The sequence below is a fragment of the Gallinula chloropus genome, assembly GCF_964237585.1.
Source record: "Gallinula chloropus genome assembly, chromosome: 2".
Classification (NCBI taxonomy): domain Eukaryota; kingdom Metazoa; phylum Chordata; class Aves; order Gruiformes; family Rallidae; genus Gallinula; species Gallinula chloropus.
The window spans coordinates 160578801-160599785 of record NC_140086.1 but is presented as its reverse complement, the minus strand read 5'-3'; the positions used below and the strand labels follow the sequence as shown (position 1 = coordinate 160599785).

At 53.5% G+C, this 20985-nt stretch overlaps 1 protein-coding gene across 1 annotated transcript; it reads left to right on the top strand.

Moving 5' to 3' along the window:
* Positions 1-397: 397 nt before the first annotated feature.
* On the top strand, positions 398-19005 carry HHATL (hedgehog acyltransferase like). Its single transcript, XM_084279852.1, has 12 exons — positions 398-506; positions 2486-2636; positions 3192-3259; positions 4303-4416; positions 4552-4746; positions 6258-6467; positions 10065-10236; positions 11646-11790; positions 13096-13131; positions 13861-14062; positions 15898-16039; positions 17282-19005. The coding sequence occupies exons 2-12, from the start codon at positions 2531-2533 to the stop codon at positions 17401-17403; spliced, it is 1512 nt and encodes a 503-aa protein (XP_084135978.1). The 5' UTR covers positions 398-506; positions 2486-2530; the 3' UTR covers positions 17404-19005.
* Positions 19006-20985: the final 1980 nt, after the last annotated feature.

Here is a 20985-nt window from a genome sequence, read left to right as displayed (position 1 = left end):
CCTTGCTGGGCTCACTGAAGGGCACAGAAACACCCCTGGGAAGGGAACCAGTCCCTGCATGGGGGGCTGCTGTGCCCCCAGGCTCCCATGGCTGCCCCCCCCCCCCCGGGGCCGTGCTCCCTGGCCCGGGGACAGCTTTGGCAGGCAGCACAGGTCCTCTCCAGCAGCTGCCGTGACAGACAGCTCCTGAACCAGCCCCCCTCTGCAGTGCTGCTCTAAAATAAAAATACCTCCTGCCTGCTCCACTCCACTCCCGGCCAAACTTCCTCCGGGGGCAAGGTGGGGGACGGCAGCCCAAAAATACACCCACCCCCCCCACCCCCATCTCACCGCAAGCCGGGCTGGGAGATGCTGTAGGACAGACCCACGGCTCCCCAAACCTTTCATCCCTTTTGCCCCCCCCCTCACCCTGACCCCCATTTACCCCCCTACACCCCCTTCCCGCGGTGCCAGACGCTGGATTCCCGCACCCTCGCCCACCTCCTCCCGCAGCCCCGGGGCTCAAGGTCAGTAGCGGGGAGCGATGCGGGACTGGGAAGGGGGGGGAGACAAGGGGGGCAGGGGGATGGGGGGGGCACGTCGCTGTTGGTGACACGCTATTCCCGCAGTCCGAGGCTTTTTGTCACCTTCGGGGTCGGCGGAGAGGAGCGGGAGGGGGGTAAATGGGGGGGAAGGGGGGAGGATGCTGTTGCCCCGCGGGGGCTTAGAGCTGGGGGGGAAGGTGGGGGGGCTGCTCTAGGGACCCCGATGCACCTGACACAGCAGCCGGAGGGCTGAAAACTGTTAAAAATTGTCCGAGGGGTGCCCCGCCAGCACCCCCCCCCCACCGCAGGGTCCCCAGAAACAACCCCGGGGTCTCTAACAGCCCCCCCAGCCCGCTCTTCTGTACACAACCCGCCCCCCCCCCAATAAAATATTTAAAAAATATATTAAAAAGCCTTAAAAAGTGCGGAAAGGGGGAAAAAAGGACTCTTGGAAGCCACCTCAGCGACTGCCCCCCCCCCTCTCCTCCCCCCAGCCCGGCTGCAGGGCACCGCGGGAGAAAGGGGGGGGGGGGGGGGAGGGCAGGGCGCCCGCACTCTACGGCCCCGCATAGGGGCGACCCCCCAACTCCCAGGGCGACCCCCGCACCCCTAAAGTCATACCCAGCCCGAGAGATCGCCCATCCCGCCGGGGAAAGGCGGAGAGATGGGGTCACCCCCCCCCAAACCTCCATCACAGCATCCCTGGAACATCATCCCCCCCCCCCCCCCCCCCGTTCCTCTAATTCTTACAAAATTCAGTGACCAACACCCAATTAATTAAAATTAATAATAATTAGGGATAATTTAAGCGAAATCCGGGGGGTGACCCAACCGCTTTCTCCCGCTGCCAAACAGCAGAGTTACGCTCCCGCGGTGCCCCCCCGCCCCTACCCGCGGGGGATGCTCGGGGAGGGGGGGGGGGAAGCAGTGCGGGAGGAGGAGGAAGAGGAGGATGCCCTCTCCTCTCCCCCCTTCCCTCCCCCCCGCACACCGCCTGCTCCAGCCCTGAATTGCGGGTTTTTTGTAGCCGGGAGGCTGCAGAGCTCTGGGCTGGCTGAAAGGCACGTCGCGCCGGGGTTAATTAGCCTTGGCAGGAGTAATTAGTCCGAGGCTAATTGTGGGGTTGAATATCGGTAGCTCCTGAGCCTTGCTGATGCCGCTGGGAGGAGCGGCTGGAGGGGGGATCATAGGGGGGGGGGATGAGGCATGCCTGCGGGGTGATAAGGCTGGTGTCTGGCAGAAGTTTGAGGCCACGGGGCTGTAGGAACCCCTAAAAAGGTCGAAGCTGGGTGAAACCACAGCAGAAGGTGAACTGCAGCCCCGAGGAAGGGGAGCAGGAACATCCCATCACATCCCCTCCAGCACAGGCTCCTCTACCCTGCATCTTCTCCAAGGATCCAGTTCAGATTTGGGGGGGGGGGAGGGGGGCATCAGAGACATGCTGGAGGAATCCCATCCTAAGCAGCTGGTGTCCCAGAGCACCTCCAAACATTGGGATGGATGCACATTTCCAGGAAGAGCTCTTTAACAGGACCAGCTGGCTGAGCTGCCCCCAAAACCTGGCTCTGGGGTGGGGTTTGCACCAGCCTGTCCCCCTTCTTCCCCCCTCCCCCACCCCCCCAAACTCTGTCTCAGGGCTCAGCTCCACTAACGCCACCCCGTCCCTGGGGGTGTTCAAGGCCAGGTTGGATGGGGCCCTGGGCAGCCTTGTGTAGCTCCAGGCCTGGAGGTTGGTGTCCCTGCCTGTGGCAGGGGGGTTGGAGCTCTGTGATCCTTGGGGTCCCTTCCAACCCAGCCCAGTCTATGATTTTATGATTCACCCTCTCCATCTCTTCACCTACCAACCTCCAAGGAAGCCCACGTAGCAGAGCTGCTGAGGACCAGCAGCAATTTAGGGTGTTTGAGGGGTGGGATGGCAGGTGACCCTTCATCCCTGGGGTGTTTTTCCTTCTCTTTCCCAGGTCTGGATCCCCCCCCAGCAGCAGCTGGGGCAGTAACCTGTCACCATGGGGGTCAAAACGATGCTCCCCAGCTACGAGCTGGGGTTTTACGCTCTCGTCGTGACCTGTGCTGTGGTCTACAGTGGCAGTGGGATCTTTGAAGCATCTAGAGGTAACACTCCCCATTGCATCCCCCCTCCTGCTCCCCAGAGGGAAGGGCACCCTGGGAGGGAGGATGAGGGATCAGATGGATCTAAGGCTGTTGGTACCAGCAGCAGATCCCTGGTTTTGGGGGGTTTGGGGCAAAGAACAGCTTGGGAATCCTTTGTGAGGGTTCACAAAAGATTCAAAACCCTTCTTGCTTGGCCACCCTCCTGTCCCCATTTCCATGGTTCAGGGCAAGAGGTGGTGGCATGTCTCAGCTCTCCAGGCAGTGCCTGGAGAACCAGGCAACCACGCTGCCTACACAGGGCTGGTTCCCTCTGCTTTGTGTGTGCCTGGAAGCCCAAAGAAATCACCTGGGATCACCCGGGGGTCCCTGGGATGTAGCACTGCACCAGGGCTCTGCCTGGCTCCTATAGCTGCTTGTGGGACCCAGGCACTTGTGACGGGGTGTTTGAGCCCTGATGGCTCATCATCATGGTGAGGAAGGATCCCTGCTTTGCCAAACCTGGTCCCCATTTCCCAGGGCTGCTTTTTTCTCCCCATAACTCTGGTTCCTTTGCAGAGGGTGTGAACAGAAAGGCCTTTCGGGGCGGGATCAAGCCGGGCTGGCACTACTTCGGCAGGAAGATGGTAAGCTGAGGAAGGGCTCCATCTGTGCTATCTGTACTACTGCTGACTGAATGTCAGCCAGCAGTGTGCCCAGGTGGCCAGGAAGGCCAGTGGCATCTTGGCTTGTATCAGAAATAGTGTGGCCAGTAGGTCTGGGGAGGTAATTGTGCCCCTGTACTCGGCATTGGTGAGGCTGCACCTCGAGTGCTGGGTCCAGTTCTGGGCTCCCCATCATAAGAAGGACATTGAGGTCCTGGAGCGAGTCCAGAGAAGGGCAACCAGGCTGGGGAAGGGGCTGGAGAGCAAATCCTATGAGGAGCAGCTGAGGGAGCTGGGGGTGTTCAGCCTGGAGAAGAGGAGGCTGAGGGGAGACCTTATCACCACCTCCACTGACCTGCCAGGAGGGTGCAGAGAGGTGGGCGATGGTCTCTTCAGCCAGGGGACAGGAGATGGGACAAGGGGAAATGGCCTCAAACTGCACCAGGGCAGGGTCAGATCAGATGTGAGGGAAAAGTTCTTCCCTGAGAGTTGTCAGGGCCTGGAACAGGCTGCCCAGGGAGGGGGCTGAGTCACCATCCCTGGATGAGTTTAACAGATGGGTAAATGAGGTGCTCAGGGATATGGTTTAGCACAGGACAGGAACGGTTGGACTTGATGATCTTAGAAGTCTTTTCCAACCTTGTGATTCTGTGATTCTGTAATTACCTACCTGTACCTTGGTGGGTGCTGACCACTGGAGAAGCAGAGCTGGTTTTCTGCTGCTGATGCACTTCTGCAAAGTCCCCATGACTCATATTTCCACCACCTCCCCCCCCACACATAGCAGTGGTCAGGAGAAGATCATCCCCACGGCACAGGGGATGCTCTGCTTTGTGTCCACCAAGGCAAACAACCCCTGCCTGTCTCCCCTGGGCTTTTATTCATCCAGCTCCAGTGCTCAGGAGCCGTTGGGTGGAAAACAGGAGGAAAAGGCTTTGAAAGTTGTGTGGTTTCCCCTCTGGCTGGGCTTAGGGGCAGAGACCTGAGGGCTGGGGGCAGTAAGGAACCCGGTGCTGCCCCTGCAGGACGTGGCTGATTTCGAGTGGATGATGTGGTTCACCTCATTCAGGAACGTCATCATCTTCGCCCTGTCGGGACACGTCCTCTTCGGCAAGATCTGCTCCATGATCCTGCCTCAGGTGAGCCAAGGGAGTGGTGGGATGGATCTGGAAGCACCAGGGTGATGACCTGGAAGGGGCTTAAGGGGATGCTCAAGGCTGAGGGGAGCAAGGTTGGGGCTTACACCAAGCTGACCACCAGCTCTCTCCTCGCAGCACCGGGCCGTGATGTACATGCTGTACGGGGTCCTGGCCGTGCTGGGCAGCATGGGGCTCGTCTACCTGATGATCATCCTCTCCCACTGCCTTGTCCTCTACTCCGTTGCCCTGGCCAAGCAGAGGTGGCTCTGCTATGTGGCCGGGCTTTGCTGTCTCGCCTCCTTCAAGGTGGAGCCATTCAGCTCCTGGCAGGTAGGTGCTACCTCAGGCCAGCCACCTGCCTCACTTCCAACCCACTTGTGTCCCTCTCCTTGGGTTTATCTCCAGGGAGGGATCCTGGGGCACCCCCAAACCCTGGGGAATTCTCCTGGCTATGTCAGAGCACCCAAAGGTTTGAGAGGGAGGAGACTGTTGTGCCTCTGAGCTTGGGAATAACCCTACAGGGGCTGTGTTGTGTTTTGGTGGCTTCATTGGGACAGAGCTCAGGACACCTGAGTCCTTGCTGCTTAGGCAACAGCTTGTCAGCCAGGTAAGATGTGTTCCTGCCCGTGCCTCAGTTTCCCCACCTGTAACAGTGCTGGGATGGGTTCAATGACACCTATGCCAATCTCTTAGGTCTCTGTCCAGTTACAGCTTTCTCTCACTGGTGGGTGGAGAGAAGCCCAGGAAAGACCTTATAAAGCATCCTTCAGACCCTCTGAAGGACAGCACTGCCTGTCCTTGTCTGCTGCTCACCTCCTGAAACGTGTCCCCCCTCTCCATCAGACCTGTGCTGGCTTTCCTCCACCTCCTGGGGAGGATTATGTCCCTGTCACAGGGTGACCAAAGGCTGTGTGACCCACTGCTGCTCAGTGAAGACATGGCCAAGAGGATCTACCTCTACCAACTCCTTTGGCATGCAGAAGCCAGCCAGGAAAACAAGCCCCAGTCCCCTCCTTCCAACAGCCTCAATAGGTCCAGGGACAATTGGTTTTCCAATGGTGGATGAGAAACTACACGAGTCAGCAGTGGCTCCTGCAGCTCGGAAGGGAGATGGGATCCTGGGATCCATCAGCAGAGGGGTGGCAGCAGGGACAGGGAGGGGATTGTCCTTCTCTGCTCTGCCCTGTAAGGCCCCAGCTGGAATCCCCTGTCCAGAGCTGGGGCCCCAACACAAGGAAGATGTGGGGCTGTTGGAGAGGGGTCAGAGGAGCCATGGAGATGATCAGGGGGCTAGAGCAGCTCCCCTATGGAGAGAGGCTGAGGGAGCTGGGCTGGGTCAGCCTGGAGAAGAGAAGGCTGTGGGGGGACCTCATTGCAGCCTCCCCGTCCCTGAAGGGAGCAGAAACACAGGAGGGGAATCAGCTTTTTCAAAGGATAGATAATGGCAGCACAAGGGGGATGGATTGGTGCTGAAGGAGGGAAAGTTTAGATTAGATATTAGGGGGAAGTTCTTTGCAGAAAGAGTGGTGAGGGGCTGGAACAGGCTGCCCAGAGAGGTGGTGGATGCCCCATCCCTGGGGGTGTTCAAGGCCAGGTTGGCTGGGGCCCTGGGCAGCCTTGTGTAGCTCCAGGCCTGAGGTTGGTGTCCCTGCCTGTGGCAGGGGGGTTGGAGCTCTGTGATCCTTGGGGTCCCTCCCAACCCAGCCCAGTCTGGGATTCCATGATTCCAGCAGAACTGGAGGCTTTGCCTGTTGCCTTGGGAGTGATGCCCCACTCAAAGCAAGAGAGCAGAGATGTGACACCACGTTCCTGGTGGTAAAACTCTCTTGTTTCTCACCCAGAGTGGGTTTGTCACGGGAGCTTTTGCCCTTCAAGACGTCCTCTTCTACGGAGGGTGCGGCTTCACCATCATGCGCTGCATGAGCTTCGCCCTGGAGAACTCTGAGAGGACAGAGGGCATCTATTCCATCTTCGACCTCCTCAAGTACAACTTCTACCTCCCCTTCTTCTTCTTTGGGCCTGTCATGACGTTTGACCAGTTCCATGCCCAGGTGAGTGCTCCTGAGGCCGGGCTGGAGGAGGACCACCTCTCCCTATTTATTTGCTTGGGTTTCATGCCTGCAAGATCCCCTCTGTTTGCCACAGTGAAGGTGCAGATAGTTGTGGAGCATCTCATGGTCATACAGTCTGTGGCCATAGCCTGGGTTGTGCAAGGATGCCTTGATTTGGGGAGGAACATGCATAAGCTGATGGGTTTTGGAGTTTCCCTTTGGGGTTTTTTGGCCATTCCCACTGACTGATACAGGAGGAAGGACATTGCTGTGGTGAAAACACTGTGCTGGGATGGGGAGGGGAGGGTTCAGCTCATGTCCTTCCTTGCTGAACACCTGCACTGCTCAGTGCCTCAGTTTCCACGCCCTGTCATCCCAGCAGCTCCATGCTGCCCCACTGTGCCATGCTGGGAAGCCATGGTGAAAGTCAGACATGTGGTGTCCATCCATGGGACCTCTGCATGCTGGTGGCTGTGAGAACAAGAGAAGTCTCATGTTCCCACCCAGCTCGTTTGCCCAGGGAGCGTGAATTTATGGAGACAGCCTGTGTGGTCTTAAGGCAAAGCTATTTCTCTAGAAACAAGTAAAATTGGGAGGAAGGCTGTGTTCCAGCAGCCAGGGGCTTCTTCTGCTCCTCATGAAAGACCTCGATGCCTCACGTCTTCGCCTGTATCACAGCAGAAGAAGGGGACTTTTTGACTCCAAACAGCACTGGGAAACATCAGGAGAAGCCCAGGCTGGGACAGCCCAACCTCTGAGGCTATTTCACACCCAAAGATCAAATAAAATGTCAGGGCTCAGTGTTCTCTCACTCTCCCCACCCCGAGACATCTCTTTCCCCATCCTTTTACACCAGTGATCAGCCTTGGTCATCAGAGCAAGCTGGTACTGCTCGCTAAGGGAGGAACCTCTTGCTTGGTCAGCAGTGGTGCTGGGAAGGATTGCCACCACCCCTTGGTTTCCTTTTAAAGAGGAAAAGCTGCATTGAATGAACCTGCTTTAGAAGTTGGACTCAATGACCTCTTGAGGTCCCTTCCAACCCCTACAACTCTGTGGTTCTGTGAATTTTTAGACCTCAATGTCTTGGTGCAAGAGTGTTCTGGAAAAAAACATTTGTGAATCCAAGTGAAAAAACAGCCCAGGGAAGGGGAGAGGAGCCAGAGCCTTCCCAGTGAGGAGGACACCAAAGACCCACCCATCACCTTCTCTCCACCTTAGGGCTGGACCCTAAGAAGGGGTCTGCACTGGTCTTGTTTCCTCCAGTGAGCAGGATGAGCCCTGATCCCAGTCCTACTTCTTGGCTGTTTCATTCACCAACCTCACGCTGCCCAAACCACCTCATGCTGAAAGGATGAGAGTGCAGGTCTGAGATTCCCCTGGGGCTGGCAGGATCCCTTCAAAAGGGCTTTGAGAGCATTTGGCCCTGAAGATCACAGAGTCAGCTATGGTGTGCCCCCCTCCATGAGGGATGCTCATGGTGCATCTGCACCGAGTCCACCAGCAGCAAGTTCTCAGCAGGCAGCAGCAGGGATGACCTGACAGGTTCTTCTTGCCAGGTTGCTGGAAGAAATGTTTCATACTAAGGCTTCATCTTTCCAGTTGTGTCTTACCTGTCAGGCTGAAGTCCAGGGGAGCATGGCTCCAGCAGCCCAAGCCCCTCTGGAGAGGGTGCAGTGCCCCTGGCTGCCCTCTTCACACCGTGTTCCTCTTCCTTCCCCAGTTTCCATCAGTCTTTTCTTTGAGATGAACAGCTCTGCCTTCTTCTAACACTGCAGCCAGGTATCTAAAATCCAGGTGGTTGAACTGCTGGTGTCTCCAAGACCTGAACTACCCACCACCCCTACAAGACTTGATCTGGAAGGTCCTGTTCCCTTTGCACAGCCCCACACCACGGTGTTTATAGCCACCTGAGATCATTTTCTCCCTTCTGCTGCTTCAAACGCTCACCCCAAAGGCACAAGGAGTAAATCCCCAACCCTTTCCCCATGCCCTGGCCAGGGGTCTTGTCTTGGCCTAGCCACCACTGCCATCTCCTGGCTAGTCCCCCCCCTGCACTGCTGGAGATGCAGCTAATTGCAGAGGTGAGTTCTTGATTACCCAACGGCAAATATGGGGGCAGGCAAATGGAGTCCCTTCCCCAGCACGGCTTGTAGGTCTCAGTTAGTGAACCCATCTGTCCCTTTGGCTCCTGCTGGTCCTATGTCCTGGTGGAGCCCTTGCATCCTCATGTCTGCTGGGAACTCCTCTGTACCAGGGCTTGGCCAGCCCTACTCCAGCTGAAAAACATCTTCCTTGCTGAGATTAGGGGAACTAATTGAGTTCTGTAGGGCTGGGAATGTGGGGAACACAACCCTGATCCCCAAGGGATGGTGGCAGGGGGCTGCCACCGTGCACAGACATGAGGGCGGGTGGGAAACAGGCCCCTCTCCATGCCAGAGCCTGTCCTCCCTCAGTTTCCTCTTCCAGCTTAGGGCCCAGTGACCTCTTCATATCCTTAAGACATGAAAAAAATCTGCCAAAAAGCTTTAATTCTCAGGAATCATCTGGATTTGATGACGGGGCTGGCGCAGCGGCCTGCAGATTAGGCTGGGAGAGCTCCCACCTCTCGCAGGGAATAAAGGGAAAGTAATAAAACATAAGAGGATTTGGGCTACAGCAGGGAAGAGAGGACATCTGACTGCCTGGTGTAATCCCACAAGCTTGCTCTGATGATTTTCATGCTACAATGGCCAGAGATATGACAAAAGGAGAAGGAGGGAAAGCCCAGCTCCTGTTTGTATGGGGCACAGCAGGGATAGAATCACAGACTGGTCTGGGTTGGGAGGGACCCCAAGGATCACAGAGCTCCAACCCCCCTGTCACAGGCAGGGCCACCAACTTCCTGGTCTGGATCTACACAAGGTCGCCCAGGGCCCCATCCATCAGGTCCCAACTGATTCAGGATGGGCCCTCGAGCAGCTCTCCCTCTTGCTTACAGCAGGTGTCTGCAGAAGAAGCTCCAGAGACCATCAGTCATCATCATCTTCATCATCCTTCTCCCAAATAATCCTGGCCAAAATAAGCACCTGGCCCTGCCAGAGCTGTCAAGTGGGATTCCAGCCCTGATCCCATCCTCTCCTGGGCATGTGGATGGCCTTCCCTGCAGGCTGTGGCATCCCATAAATGTGGTGGGTTTGGGAATTTCCCCAGCTCCCTGGTTGGTGTGGCTTTCACCCTACCTAGGGTGCCCTTGGTGCAGCCAAACCTGTCACTGCTGTGTCCCATCATATGCCTGCTCTTCTGGAAACCCCAGTGATGGGAACAGCCTTTGTTAGGGTGATCCAGAGGGATGTTGCTGCCATGCTCAGCACTGAGGCCGGGCTGATGGAGGTGATGCTGTGGGTGGGACATGTCCAACTCCTTGTCAATGTATTCACCTGAGCTACTCCCTTGGCTCTTCCTTAATCAATGGAGAGTTGGGAACTGTAGCCCATGGTAGGACTTTTTAAAGGAGAGCATGAAGTCCCCATTTGGACCTTGACAGTTCCTCTGGGTGGAGGAACATGCTGCCCAACCTCTCCCTCAGCTTAGTCCTTTCCTGGTTTGCCATCCTGGTAGGTGAGCACCCGGGAGCTGAGACGCAAAGATGATGAGCTGAAGAACATCCGGGCCCATGCTCTCCTCCATGTGGGGGCCATCATTGCTGTGGACATCTTCTTCCACTTCTTCTACATCCTCACCCTTCCTTCTGACCTGAAGTTCATGAACCGCCTCTCAGACTGGTCCTTGGGTGAGTGGCCGTGCTTGGACATGCTCACAGCTGCACTCAGCTTCACGTGGGGGTGTGATGAGCGAGTCAGATCTCCACCCATGTCCATCCATTGAGAGGTCTCATCAATGCCTATGTTGGACAGGCTTGGGTGAAGCCTCCCTTCTTCCCAATCACGGTGCAACAGAGCTGGGGTCTGTCAGATGACGTTGGTTTGACACACTCATAGGGTTCTGGGACAAATTGTTTGGGGCTTAAGGGCCTGAGCACAAAGCAGTTGCCATTGCCTTTGTCTGGGCTGGAAGGGAGCTCAGAACCTCCAAATATCAGCCCCATGCAAGAGCCACATGTGGTATCTCAGATGCCTCCACAGCTGGCCACCCATTATGGCTGCTTGTGAGCTACTGACGTGTCCACAGGGTGTTGGTTGTACAGAGAGCAGCTCAGAGGAATTGTTGCCAAGGTCCTCAAGTACCTAAGAGAGAGAATTGTAGAGAAAGTGACCTCTTGAGGCTGTGAGGGAAGAAGCAGGATGCAGTGAACAAGGTGCTGCGAGACCCATTGCTCTGTGCAAACACAGGTAGGATGGGGAATGGACAAGAGCGCTGGCACAGGGCAAGCAGGGGCTGAAGAAGTTTCCTGTCTCCCCAGAGTGACAGCTGGAGGCCAGGAGAAAATCCTAATGCAGCTGGAATGGCACCAGCATGACTTTAGGGTGTCCTAAGGGATGTTGGTGGACTGACCAAACATACCTGCTGCTCCAGAGGGAGCTGAACTCCTCCTCAGGGTCTGCTGACTGTATCAACCAGCTCTGCCTTCTCCCCAGTGAGAGCTGAGGCATGGCTCACATCAGGGCACTGCATGCTGCTTAATCTCTGAGCTGAACCCCATCAAGACGGGGCTGTTTCAGCTTCGGTTTGCATTGGAATTTGAAATCTTTAGTGTTCCCTCTGCAAGGATCATCTTCCAGTGTCAGAAACACCTCCAATATAGAGATTCCAGCCCTGGCTCTGCCATAGCATCAGCAGCCAAGAGTGATGGGGATGGGGCAGGGGGTATTTAGATGAAAGCGACAGTAAAACCTCAGAGGTCAGTTGAGAACTGTGATGAGTTTGTCATAGGTTAACAAGCTTTAGAGGGAAGGAAGGATCTTGGGCTGGAAGATATGAGATCTGTATGAGTTTCTTGAACTACCAGATCAATAAACAATTTGCTCCCAGATAGCCCAAGAAGATATTGTCGTTTGGCTCAAACTTCTTAAAAAGCTACTTGGTTTTAAATGCTTTGCTGGTGCAAGACAGCATCAAACTGTCCTGTTGTGTTTATTGCAATAAACTGCATTGTCCCATGGGACAACATGTCCCCCAAAGTCCTGAAGGCAAAGCATCCCCTGCTCATCTTCCTGTGTGTGACTCTTCCTGTTGCTCCAGCTGGCTTGGCCTACTCCAATTTGGTGTATGACTGGGTGAAAGCTGCTGTCATGTTTGGGGTCACCAACACCATCGCCAGACTGGACCACTTGGACCCACCCCAGCCACCGAAATGCATCACCATGCTCTACGTCTTCGCAGAAACGTGAGTACCCCACGTACCCCCACAAAGAGAGATGTTTCACAGAGTCCCAGCATCACAGGGTTGGAAGAGACCTTTGAAGATCATCGAGTCCAACCATTCCCATCCTATGCTAAACCATATTCCCTCAGTACCTCATCTACCCTTTTTTTGAACACATCCAGGGAAGGTGACTCAACACCCTCCCTGGGCAGCCTGTTCCAGCCCTGACAACTCTTTCAGTAACACATTTTTTTCTAATATCCAATCTAACCCTGCCCTGGTGCAGCTTGAGCCCATTTCCCCTTGTTCTATCTTCTGTCCCCTGGCTGAAGAGACCATCACCCACCTCTCTGCACCCTCCTGTCAGGTCAGTGTAGGTGGTGATAAGGTCTCCCCTCAGCCTCCTCTTCTCCAGGCTGAACACCCCCAGCTCCCTCAGCTGCTCCTCAGAGGATTTGCCCTCCAGCCCCTTCCCCAGCCTGGTTGCCCTTCTCTGGACTTGCTCAAGGACCTCAATGTGCTTCTGATGGTGAGGAGCCCAGAACTGGACCCAGCACTCCAGGTGCAGCCTCACCAATGCCGAGTACAGGAGCACAATCACCTCCCCAGACCTACTGGACACCCTGTTTTTGGTACAAGCCAATACCATTGGCTTTCTTGGCCTCCTGGGCACACTGCTGGCTCATATTCAGCTTGCTGTCAACCAACACCCCCAGGTCCTTCTCTTCCTGACAGCTCTCCAGCCAACCTCCCCCAGCCTGTAGCGCTGCAGGGGGTTGTTGTGTCCCATGTGCAGCACTCTACACTTGGCCTTGTTAAACTTCATCCCATTGGTCTCAGCCCATGGGTCCAGTCTGTTCAGATCCCTCTGAAGAGCCTCCCTACCCTCAGGCAGATCAACACTTCCTCCTAGTTTAGTGTCATCTGCAAACTGACTGAGGGAACATTCAACCCCTTCATCCAGGGCATTGATGAAGATGTTGAACAGGACTGGACCCAGGACTGAGCCCTGGGGGATGCCACTCATGACCGGCCTCCAGCTGGAGGTTTGACCTGAGTTAAATGTGTGTGGAGGGGAGGAGGTCTGGGCTGTACTTCTGAGCACCTGTCCCCTAAGTTGGAGACTGCCTACATCAAACAGTCCACACTGAACCAACAGTCTAGACCTGGCCAGAGCCCTGGTGAAATATTCTTGGGTGGGAAGTGGTGGAGAAGATAAGATAGGTTAGGTTACAACCAGACTGACAGTGGGACCTGTTCAAGGAAGGAGGATGGAGAACTGCTGTGAACAATGTTCTAACATGCTTCTCATCATCTGCATTTTAGGCATTTTGACAGAGGGATTAATGACTGGCTGTGCAAGTAAGTGTTGAATCAACCATCTCTAGCCTGATTCGGGGTTGTCTTCTCCTTCATCACATAGCAATGAAGCATTAAGTGCTGTTCTTCCTAAAGCTGGGGTGTCCTCTCTTGTGGGTGAATCCCACCATGGTATGAAGCCATATTTGGTCTGTTTATTCCTAAGACCATTGAATTAATCACCACAAAGTGCATCAGAGCCCTCCTTTCCCCCCTACAAATTTGGAATGAGAGCGTCCTGTCCCAGAAAACCCTTTAAGTCTGGTAGGTTTGGTGTTCCCTCAAATGAGGTAGAGCCAGGTTCATATTCCACCAGGAGGAAAGGGGAATCAAGCCCAGACCTCTTATATCATGGGTATCAAATATAGCCTGAATTCTATCTACATCTCCCTCAACCCATCAGCTCTCTGCAGCCATGAGTGCACACCAACAAATCTGTGCTGAAAGTGGTGACACCTCTGTACTGAAGTCCTGTGCACCACAAGAGAGCCTACAGCTCTATGGATCCCCACATTTTACCTGCAAGAGGTGGAAAGGGTGATATTCTGTCCTTAAGGAGCTAGAGGTTTGTGAGGAAACAAGCTCTGTGTGTAGCTGGGCTGTAGCTAAAATCAGTTTATTGCTAGAACTTGTCAGCCAAAACATCTTTCCTGGTGGGTGAGCGTGGGGGGAGGGACCCCAGAGAGGTCTTCTTGACTATGGGGAGCACCAACCACTTTCCTTGGCTGTTAGGTATGTGTATGACCACATTGGAGAGAACCATGACAACGTCATGAAGGAGCTCATGGCCACAATCGCCACCTTTGCTGTCACCACCCTGTGGCTGGGGCCCTGTGAGATCGTTTACATCTGGTCAGTCTTCAACTGCTTCGGCCTCAACTTCGAGCTCTGGGTGCAGAAGTTCTTCCAGCAGGAACCCTTTGCCAAAATGGAGGTGAGGAGGTGGGCTGCGAGTGTATGGGGGGAAGATTAATGGGTCTGGGGTCGAATCTGCTCCTGGAAAACATCCGTGACTGTATGGAGCTCCAACTTGTCTAGACAATGTCCTTTTTCAGCTGAGACTGAAGAACAACGTCCCTGGTGATGCCATGCAGCTCCATGTCCAAGCCTCATGCTTGGAGACATGAAGTTCTTTCCCATGGTCTTTAGCATCCTTGTGATCTGAGGGAGCTGGGCTGGTTCAGCCTGGAGAAGAGAAGGCTGTGGGGGGACCTCAGTGCAGCCTTCCAGTCCCTGAAGGGAGCAGAGAAACAGGAGGGGAATCAGCTTTTTAAAAGGATAGATAATGGCAGCACAAGGGGGATGGAGTGAAGCTGAAGGAGGGAAGGGTTAGATGAGATATTAGTGGGAAGTTCTTTACAGAGAGAGTGGTGAGGGGATGGAACAGGCTGCCCAGAGAGGGGGTGGATGCCCCATCCCTGGAGGTGTTCAAGGCCAGTTTGTATGGGGCCCTGGGCAACCTTGTTTAGCTCCAGGCCTGGAGGTTGGTGTCCCTGCCTGTGGCAGGGGGGTTGGAACTCTGTGATCCTTGGGATCCCTTCCAACCCAGACCAGTCTATGATTCTGTGATCAGCTGCTCAGCTGTGCAAGGCCAGCACAGCCCTGGTGCTCTGTATCCCTTCATTTTACGCACCCAGAGCAAATTACCATCTCCCCTGTGATGCTCCCTGGGAAATTGAGGTTGGACATAGAGCTTTCAGAGGGGAAAACTGAGGTCCAACAGAACCAGGAATGCAGCCCCAGGGGAGGCATCAAAGTACCACAGGCAGCCACAAAATCTGATGCCTGTCCATGGGGACGTGTTTGTGCATTTTCATATAGAAATAATTTGTTCCTCTTGTTCTGCAAAACATCTTGTTATAGGATATCTGATAAATTAAAATGTTTAGGTACGAGGAGAAATTATTTTCCAGCCACTCCAAGGCTTAGTGCCCCATCCCTGTTTGGGACCAAGGTGCCTTGGGGACGTGTTGGAAGAAAAAACTTAGGAAACTCCATCCTGAAAGCAATTCCCTTGCTTGTTTTGGCCAACCTAAAGCCTGGAAGTCCTAAACCAGTTCAGTACACTCATTTTGAATAACACCTTCAGAGAGGAATCCTCCTGTTGGCTCTCCTTGTTGAACTTCTAATCAGATTATAGCATCCGCAGGCAGTGAAATCTCCTTCCCTGTGGTGCTGCAGTTCTCAGCACTAAGTGGCCTGGGGACTCATGGTGCTCTTTGAAGATTGCTCTAAAACACTGCCCAGCCCCACTCACAGCAGCTGCTCCTGAGGATTATGTGCCAGTGACGATTTCACTCTGCTGCTGTCACCAGTTTTCAGCTATCATCTCCTTTATTTATGTATTAATTCCTAAGAAACAATTCCCACCAGGAGCTGGGAGGGATTTGCTCATAGGGCTAATAATAATCATCATCATCATCATCATCCTGGTATACAAGCACATCCATCTGCCTTGAAGAATGGCTGGCCCAAGGCAGCAGATGAAGCAAGCAGTAGTTCATCCTTCACAATTAGCATGAAACCGTGCACAACATCTTGCCCCTAACCCATGAGACCTGGAAAAACCAGCCCAGAGACCCAAACGCATCTGAGTCCAGCCTCAGAGCAGAAGTTTTACCTTGTCTTTGTGATTCTTCATCCCAGAGACACTAAAGTCTGCTCTAGTTTTTGGCTACCACTCTGTGATCCAAGCTGGAGTGGGACCAGTTCATCCCATTTCCTTCCAGCCCCATTGTTCCTCATTCTCTGCTCTCCTCCCCTCCTCAGGCCAAAATGTCAGCAGCCATGTCCCGGAGGATCAGGGCAGCTTTTGGGGCAGCAAATTTCTGGGCCATCGTCCTCTACAACATCCTAGCCCTCAACAGCCTGGAGTTTGCTCTTCTGGTCACCAAAAGACTCCTTCTGACAGGTAAGACGCTACCAGCTTTCCCCATCAAGGCACCTTTGTCTTGATGGGGGGGACAGCAGCAGGGGAGGTAAGGACTGTGACTTCTGAGTCCCCTTGGTGCCCTGGCCATTGCTGTGTTATGGGACTGCTCTCAGTGTGCTTAATTATTGATTGAGACATGCAGGAAGCTGTTTCTTCTCTCCCATCCCTCTTGTGTGAGCTCTCTGGGGTTTGAGCTGTCTCCCATCCTTCTCAAACCCTTTCTCTGGGGTTTGAGCTGAATTTCCAGGTGTGCTTGTAGAGCTCCTGGCACAGCCTGACACTGTGATTTAGACTTTGAAGCAGCACAAAGGTCACATTTGCCCCACCAAAGTGGGCTGTGTGGTCCCTTTGCTGGAGAAAGGGATTTCCCTTGTCCTACCTCATCTCCTTTCGCTGTATCAGTTGTTCCTACATCAACCTGAAGGTGACAGGTACAAATCCTTCTCCTGGGCTCCTAATGAACAATGTTATCTGTACATTTTTAATCAGTGGCTGGTGGCACTATTTGGAAGTCTTCTTGAGCAGCCCAGGGTAAAAATAGCCTTCAGGAGCCCATGTCCTCCAGCCCTCTCTGGGATGGGTAATGTGATGCTCTGGGCTTGGTGTGCCAGAAATGCCTGCCCACTGAGCTAGCTGGCTTTTGCTGGTTGTGTTACTCATTACAGAGTTCCTGTTTTAGCAGGTAGCAAACCTGTGTCTCTCCTCTGCTGTGGATACCAGACTCATGGTTACAAATGTCGTCAGACCCTTCTGAAGTGGTGGGAGAGCTTCCAGCTCTCAGTCACTTACCCAGGTGACAAAACCACGCACACTGTGTCCCTACTAGGTACAGGACAAGGCTGGGGTTGATCCTCAGCATCAGCAGGGTACAAAGCTTCCAGAAGGTCACAGTGCTGAACAATGATGGACGTGGGCAGGTTGAATGGGCAGAAGGTCAGCCACCAAGTCTGAATTTGGAGGGGGGCAGAAGGAGTTTTGGAGGTCCCAGTCCATGATGCCTTGGTGGGCTCAGCCACTGCTTCATCTAAAATCTGATCCTAGGATTTCCTCTCTTCTCTCAGTGAAGCTGTAGGTCTGGATCCACAATGGGAAATGTTGTTGGCCATTGTGAACTTGGGGGAGATCCCGAATCCACCTGGGAGGCAGAAATGCTGGAGAAGAGCTGACCCTGTTAGGCAAACAGCTACACCAAGGTGACTATTTCTTCTCTCCATCTTCCAGGTTTCCCTGTCAGCACCTTGTCCATCTGGTTCATCACGTACTGTGGAGTGCAGCTGATCAAAGAGCGTGAGCGCATCCTGGCCATCGAGGAGGAGAGATGTGACAAAGCAAAGGTGGAATAGTGGGAGGCATCATCAGGCTTGTCCCAAAGCCTCATCTCCCCTCCTGCCACCTCTGTCAGGCCAGCCACTGGCAAAGGCTCTCCAAGCACTCCTGACAATCAGACTGCTGTAGCTCACCCATGCAGAAGTCACCTGGAAGGTGCAGATCACCCTATTGCTGCAGGAAAGGTTTTCTATAAGAAATGGTGGGTGTTCCTCAGGCTCCCCATGCGTGGCAGACTGCTGAGGTAGGCTCCCAGGACATTTCTTTAATGCCAGAAAGAGCCATCCCCATCATTTTTATGACCCTCTGACGTTATGAAGACCTAGAGATTTCACCCCCCTGCTTCCCATAACACTCAGTCCACCAGCACTTGGCTCTCCCACCAGACCTGAGGCCTGTGTCTCCCAGAGGACACTCTCCAAATCCCACAGCTGGAGGTTTTGGGGTGGACCTTACATGAGAAAGGGATTAGCTGGAGCTAAGCCTGCTCTGAGCAAACCTTCTCCAGGTCCCTTCCAGCCCAAGCATCCCATGTTTCTCTCACTACAAGAAATGTTCAGCATCTACTGTCACCTGTGGTTGGGCAGTAAGGACTGTGAAACAGCTCAGCATGATCTACACCTACCAAGAGGCTAATAAATAAATAGTGCAGTCTTTATAGCAAAGGGAAGAAGGACCAGGAATGGCACAGTGCAGGGTAATTATCTCCCCACCACTGTCAGTGGTGCAGAGTGATAGCTGCTACAGCCTCTGCAAAACAGGTCCCTTCAGTGCTAAATGTCTTGAAAAAGATGATGGAGAGCCCATGTCAGGCATAGTTAATGAGAGTGTGAGAGTCTTACCTGCTTCACAGCCATTGCACGTTGTGCACACCTCTCCTGGGGAACAGGCATGCTGAAGAAACACAACACAACTGCTTGGTCCTCAGGCCCCAGCTCAGACCCAAAGAACCCTGGGTCTGAGACTGATGTGACCACCCTGCTGTGATGTGTGTCCTGGGACTCAAACCAGGTCCCACTTGCATATTTGTTTTACACACCATGGACAAAGATTTCAACTCACATTCCTGTCTGTGGCTGAGGAATAGAAGATGCTGTAGCCAGCTTGCTCATCTCCAGCCACCCATCCCTTTACTCAACTGATTTTGGTGCACTCAGCCTGAGCCCACAGCTCCATGGCTGCAATGAGCACACACACATATGTACAACCTAAGGAGAAAGACTATCAATGCCAGGCAGTGACTTGGGGCTGGGTGGTGGAGATGGAAAGCCCATGATAACCTCCTTGGAGAAATAGGCTTTGGGACACTGCATGGAGGGGGGGGGAAATGTACAAGGTGCCTTGGAGGAAAGGTGAGTTAATAACTGAAAAATAGCTCTGTCTCTCTTGCACTTTAGAGTAACTTCCAGTGGCCTTATGTCTGAGTTGTGTCAATGTTTGGAGAGGGCAGAGCCTGGACCACTTTGCAATGTGGGTCAGGATGCTTTGTGCTGGTATTCTGGATTCCCTGTGGGTGAAACAGGATCGGTTCCTAGCCAGCTTTCAACTCTGCCAAAGCCATTTGTGGTGTGTCTGATAAATGTCATCTGTTTATGTAGTAAATAAACGTTGGACATCTATGGTGCCTGCTGCTCATCACTGTCATGCTGCTGTAGTGCAGGTGGCACCCTGGGTAGTGCCCTGCCATCGATGCTGAGAGACACAAGGATCTGTTTGCAGGTCCTCACCTCCCACCCCTAGTAGTAACTCAAGGCATTGTTGAGTTTAACAGACACCCACCTTAGAGACATCACCAGACTGGAAGTTTGGCTGCAGTGTGATGCACAGTCACCTTTCTTTTGACTTCACCTTCCTACTGGTGAAGTGTCATGAGCCTGCTGCCCTCAAACTGTCATCTGTGTAGTTTTTAAGTTAGGTTGTATTTCTGGGAACCCATCCAGAAGTGTTGGCAGTAAGGACAGGCTTTGGGCCTTGGTGGTGTCCCAGGCATGAAAGCCCTTCAGAGGGATGGACAGCAGGGACAGGGAGGGGATTGTCCCTCTCTGCTCTGCCCTCCTGAGGCCCCAGCTGGAGTCCTGTGTCCAGAGCTGGGGCCTCAATACAAGGAAGATGTGGGACTGTTGGAGAGGGGTCAGAGGAGCCACAGAGATGATCAGAGGGCTGGAGCAGCTCCCCTGTGAAGAGACGCTGAGGGAGCTGGGCTGGTTCAGCCTGGAGAAGAGAAGGCTGAGGGGCGACCTCATTGCAGCCTTCCAGTCCCTGAAGGGAGCAGAGAAACAGGAGGGGAATCAGCTCTTTAAAAGGGCAGAGACTGGCAGGACAAGGGGGATGGAGTGAAGCTGAAGGAGGGAAGGTTTAGATGAGATATTAGAGGAAAGTTCTTTACAGAGAGAGTGGTGAGGGGCTGGAAGGGGCTGCCCAGAGAGGGGGTGGGTGCCCCGTCCCTGGGGGTGTTCAAGGCCAGGTTGGCTGGGGCCCTGGGCAACCTTGTGTAGCTCCAGGCCTGGAGGTTGGTGTCCCTGCCTGTGGCAGGGGGGTTGGAGCTCTGTGATCCTTGGGGTCCCTTCCAACAGCTGAAGCCACCCTGAGCTGCCAAGACCAAGGGCTCTGTCTGTGTGGGTGACTCAGCTCCGGTCCCTGTTTGCCTGGGAGGACAAACAAGAGTCACCCACCTCCTGGTGCTGAAGTGGGTGACTCACATGGCAAATCCCAGTGACTCTGCATTGCCCTCCTGACTTGGATACTCCGGGTGAGAAAATAACCCATTCACTAAGGATCTAAATTTACCCATCAGCTGCGTCTGCTGGAGCTGCCAGGAGGAGCTAATCTTAGACATCGGGGGATTGATATGTTAGAGAGACAGTTCATGGAAGAACTTGGGCTTTATTCCCCTTTGTCTGACGTTATCCCCTTGTTTACCACCTCTGTGAGAAGCCCAGGGGCTCTGGTGGCCAGGAGCACCCCAATGATGTTCTCTCAACCATGTGTCACCGTTCAACATCAGTATCAATACAGTGATAGGTGATTTATATATACAAATAATATATAAATAAATATTATAATATATTATATAATCTATAAGTATATAATAATAGAATAATTATATAATAAAATAATTATATATATGATTATATATATAATATAAATATCTAATATATATATATCTCCAGCATCATGTAGGAGACTCTCAGCATACGCCTCTATGAAGTGGGATTTATCAGCTGCTGATCTCTCCCCTGGAGAAGGGTATCTCATCTGAGCTGGTTATTACCAGCCTGTTAGGCAAACCTGCCTGAGAAGCCAAGAAAAGCAATTATTTATTGCCACTACAAATCCTAATTAACAGCCTAATTAATAGCACTGGGCACTCTCTTGTTCAGCCTGACGTGGCTGTAAATCCTGCATCCACCTTTCTTGTTCCTGAATTTTGTAGGGGAGGGGAGAGATCCTGCCACACTACATCCCCTTAGGATGCTTTCCATGTACCCTCACCCACTACCATGTCACGGGGGGACTATCGCCCACTTAGAGACACTCTTAGTATCTGACTTTTAGTGCACTGGAAATCACTAGCTGTAGTCTGGTTATACCTGGATAGC

Coding starts and splice junctions, on each gene's coding strand:
- HHATL (XM_084279852.1), top strand. CDS start 2,531: ATGGGGGTCAAAACGATGCTCCCCAGCTACGAGCTGGGGTTTTACGCT. Junction 4,747..6,257: donor AGCCATTCAGCTCCTGGCAG/GTAGGTGCTACC, acceptor TTTCTCACCCAG/AGTGGGTTTGTCACGGGAGC. Junction 6,468..10,064: donor TTGACCAGTTCCATGCCCAG/GTGAGTGCTCCT, acceptor CCATCCTGGTAG/GTGAGCACCCGGGAGCTGAG.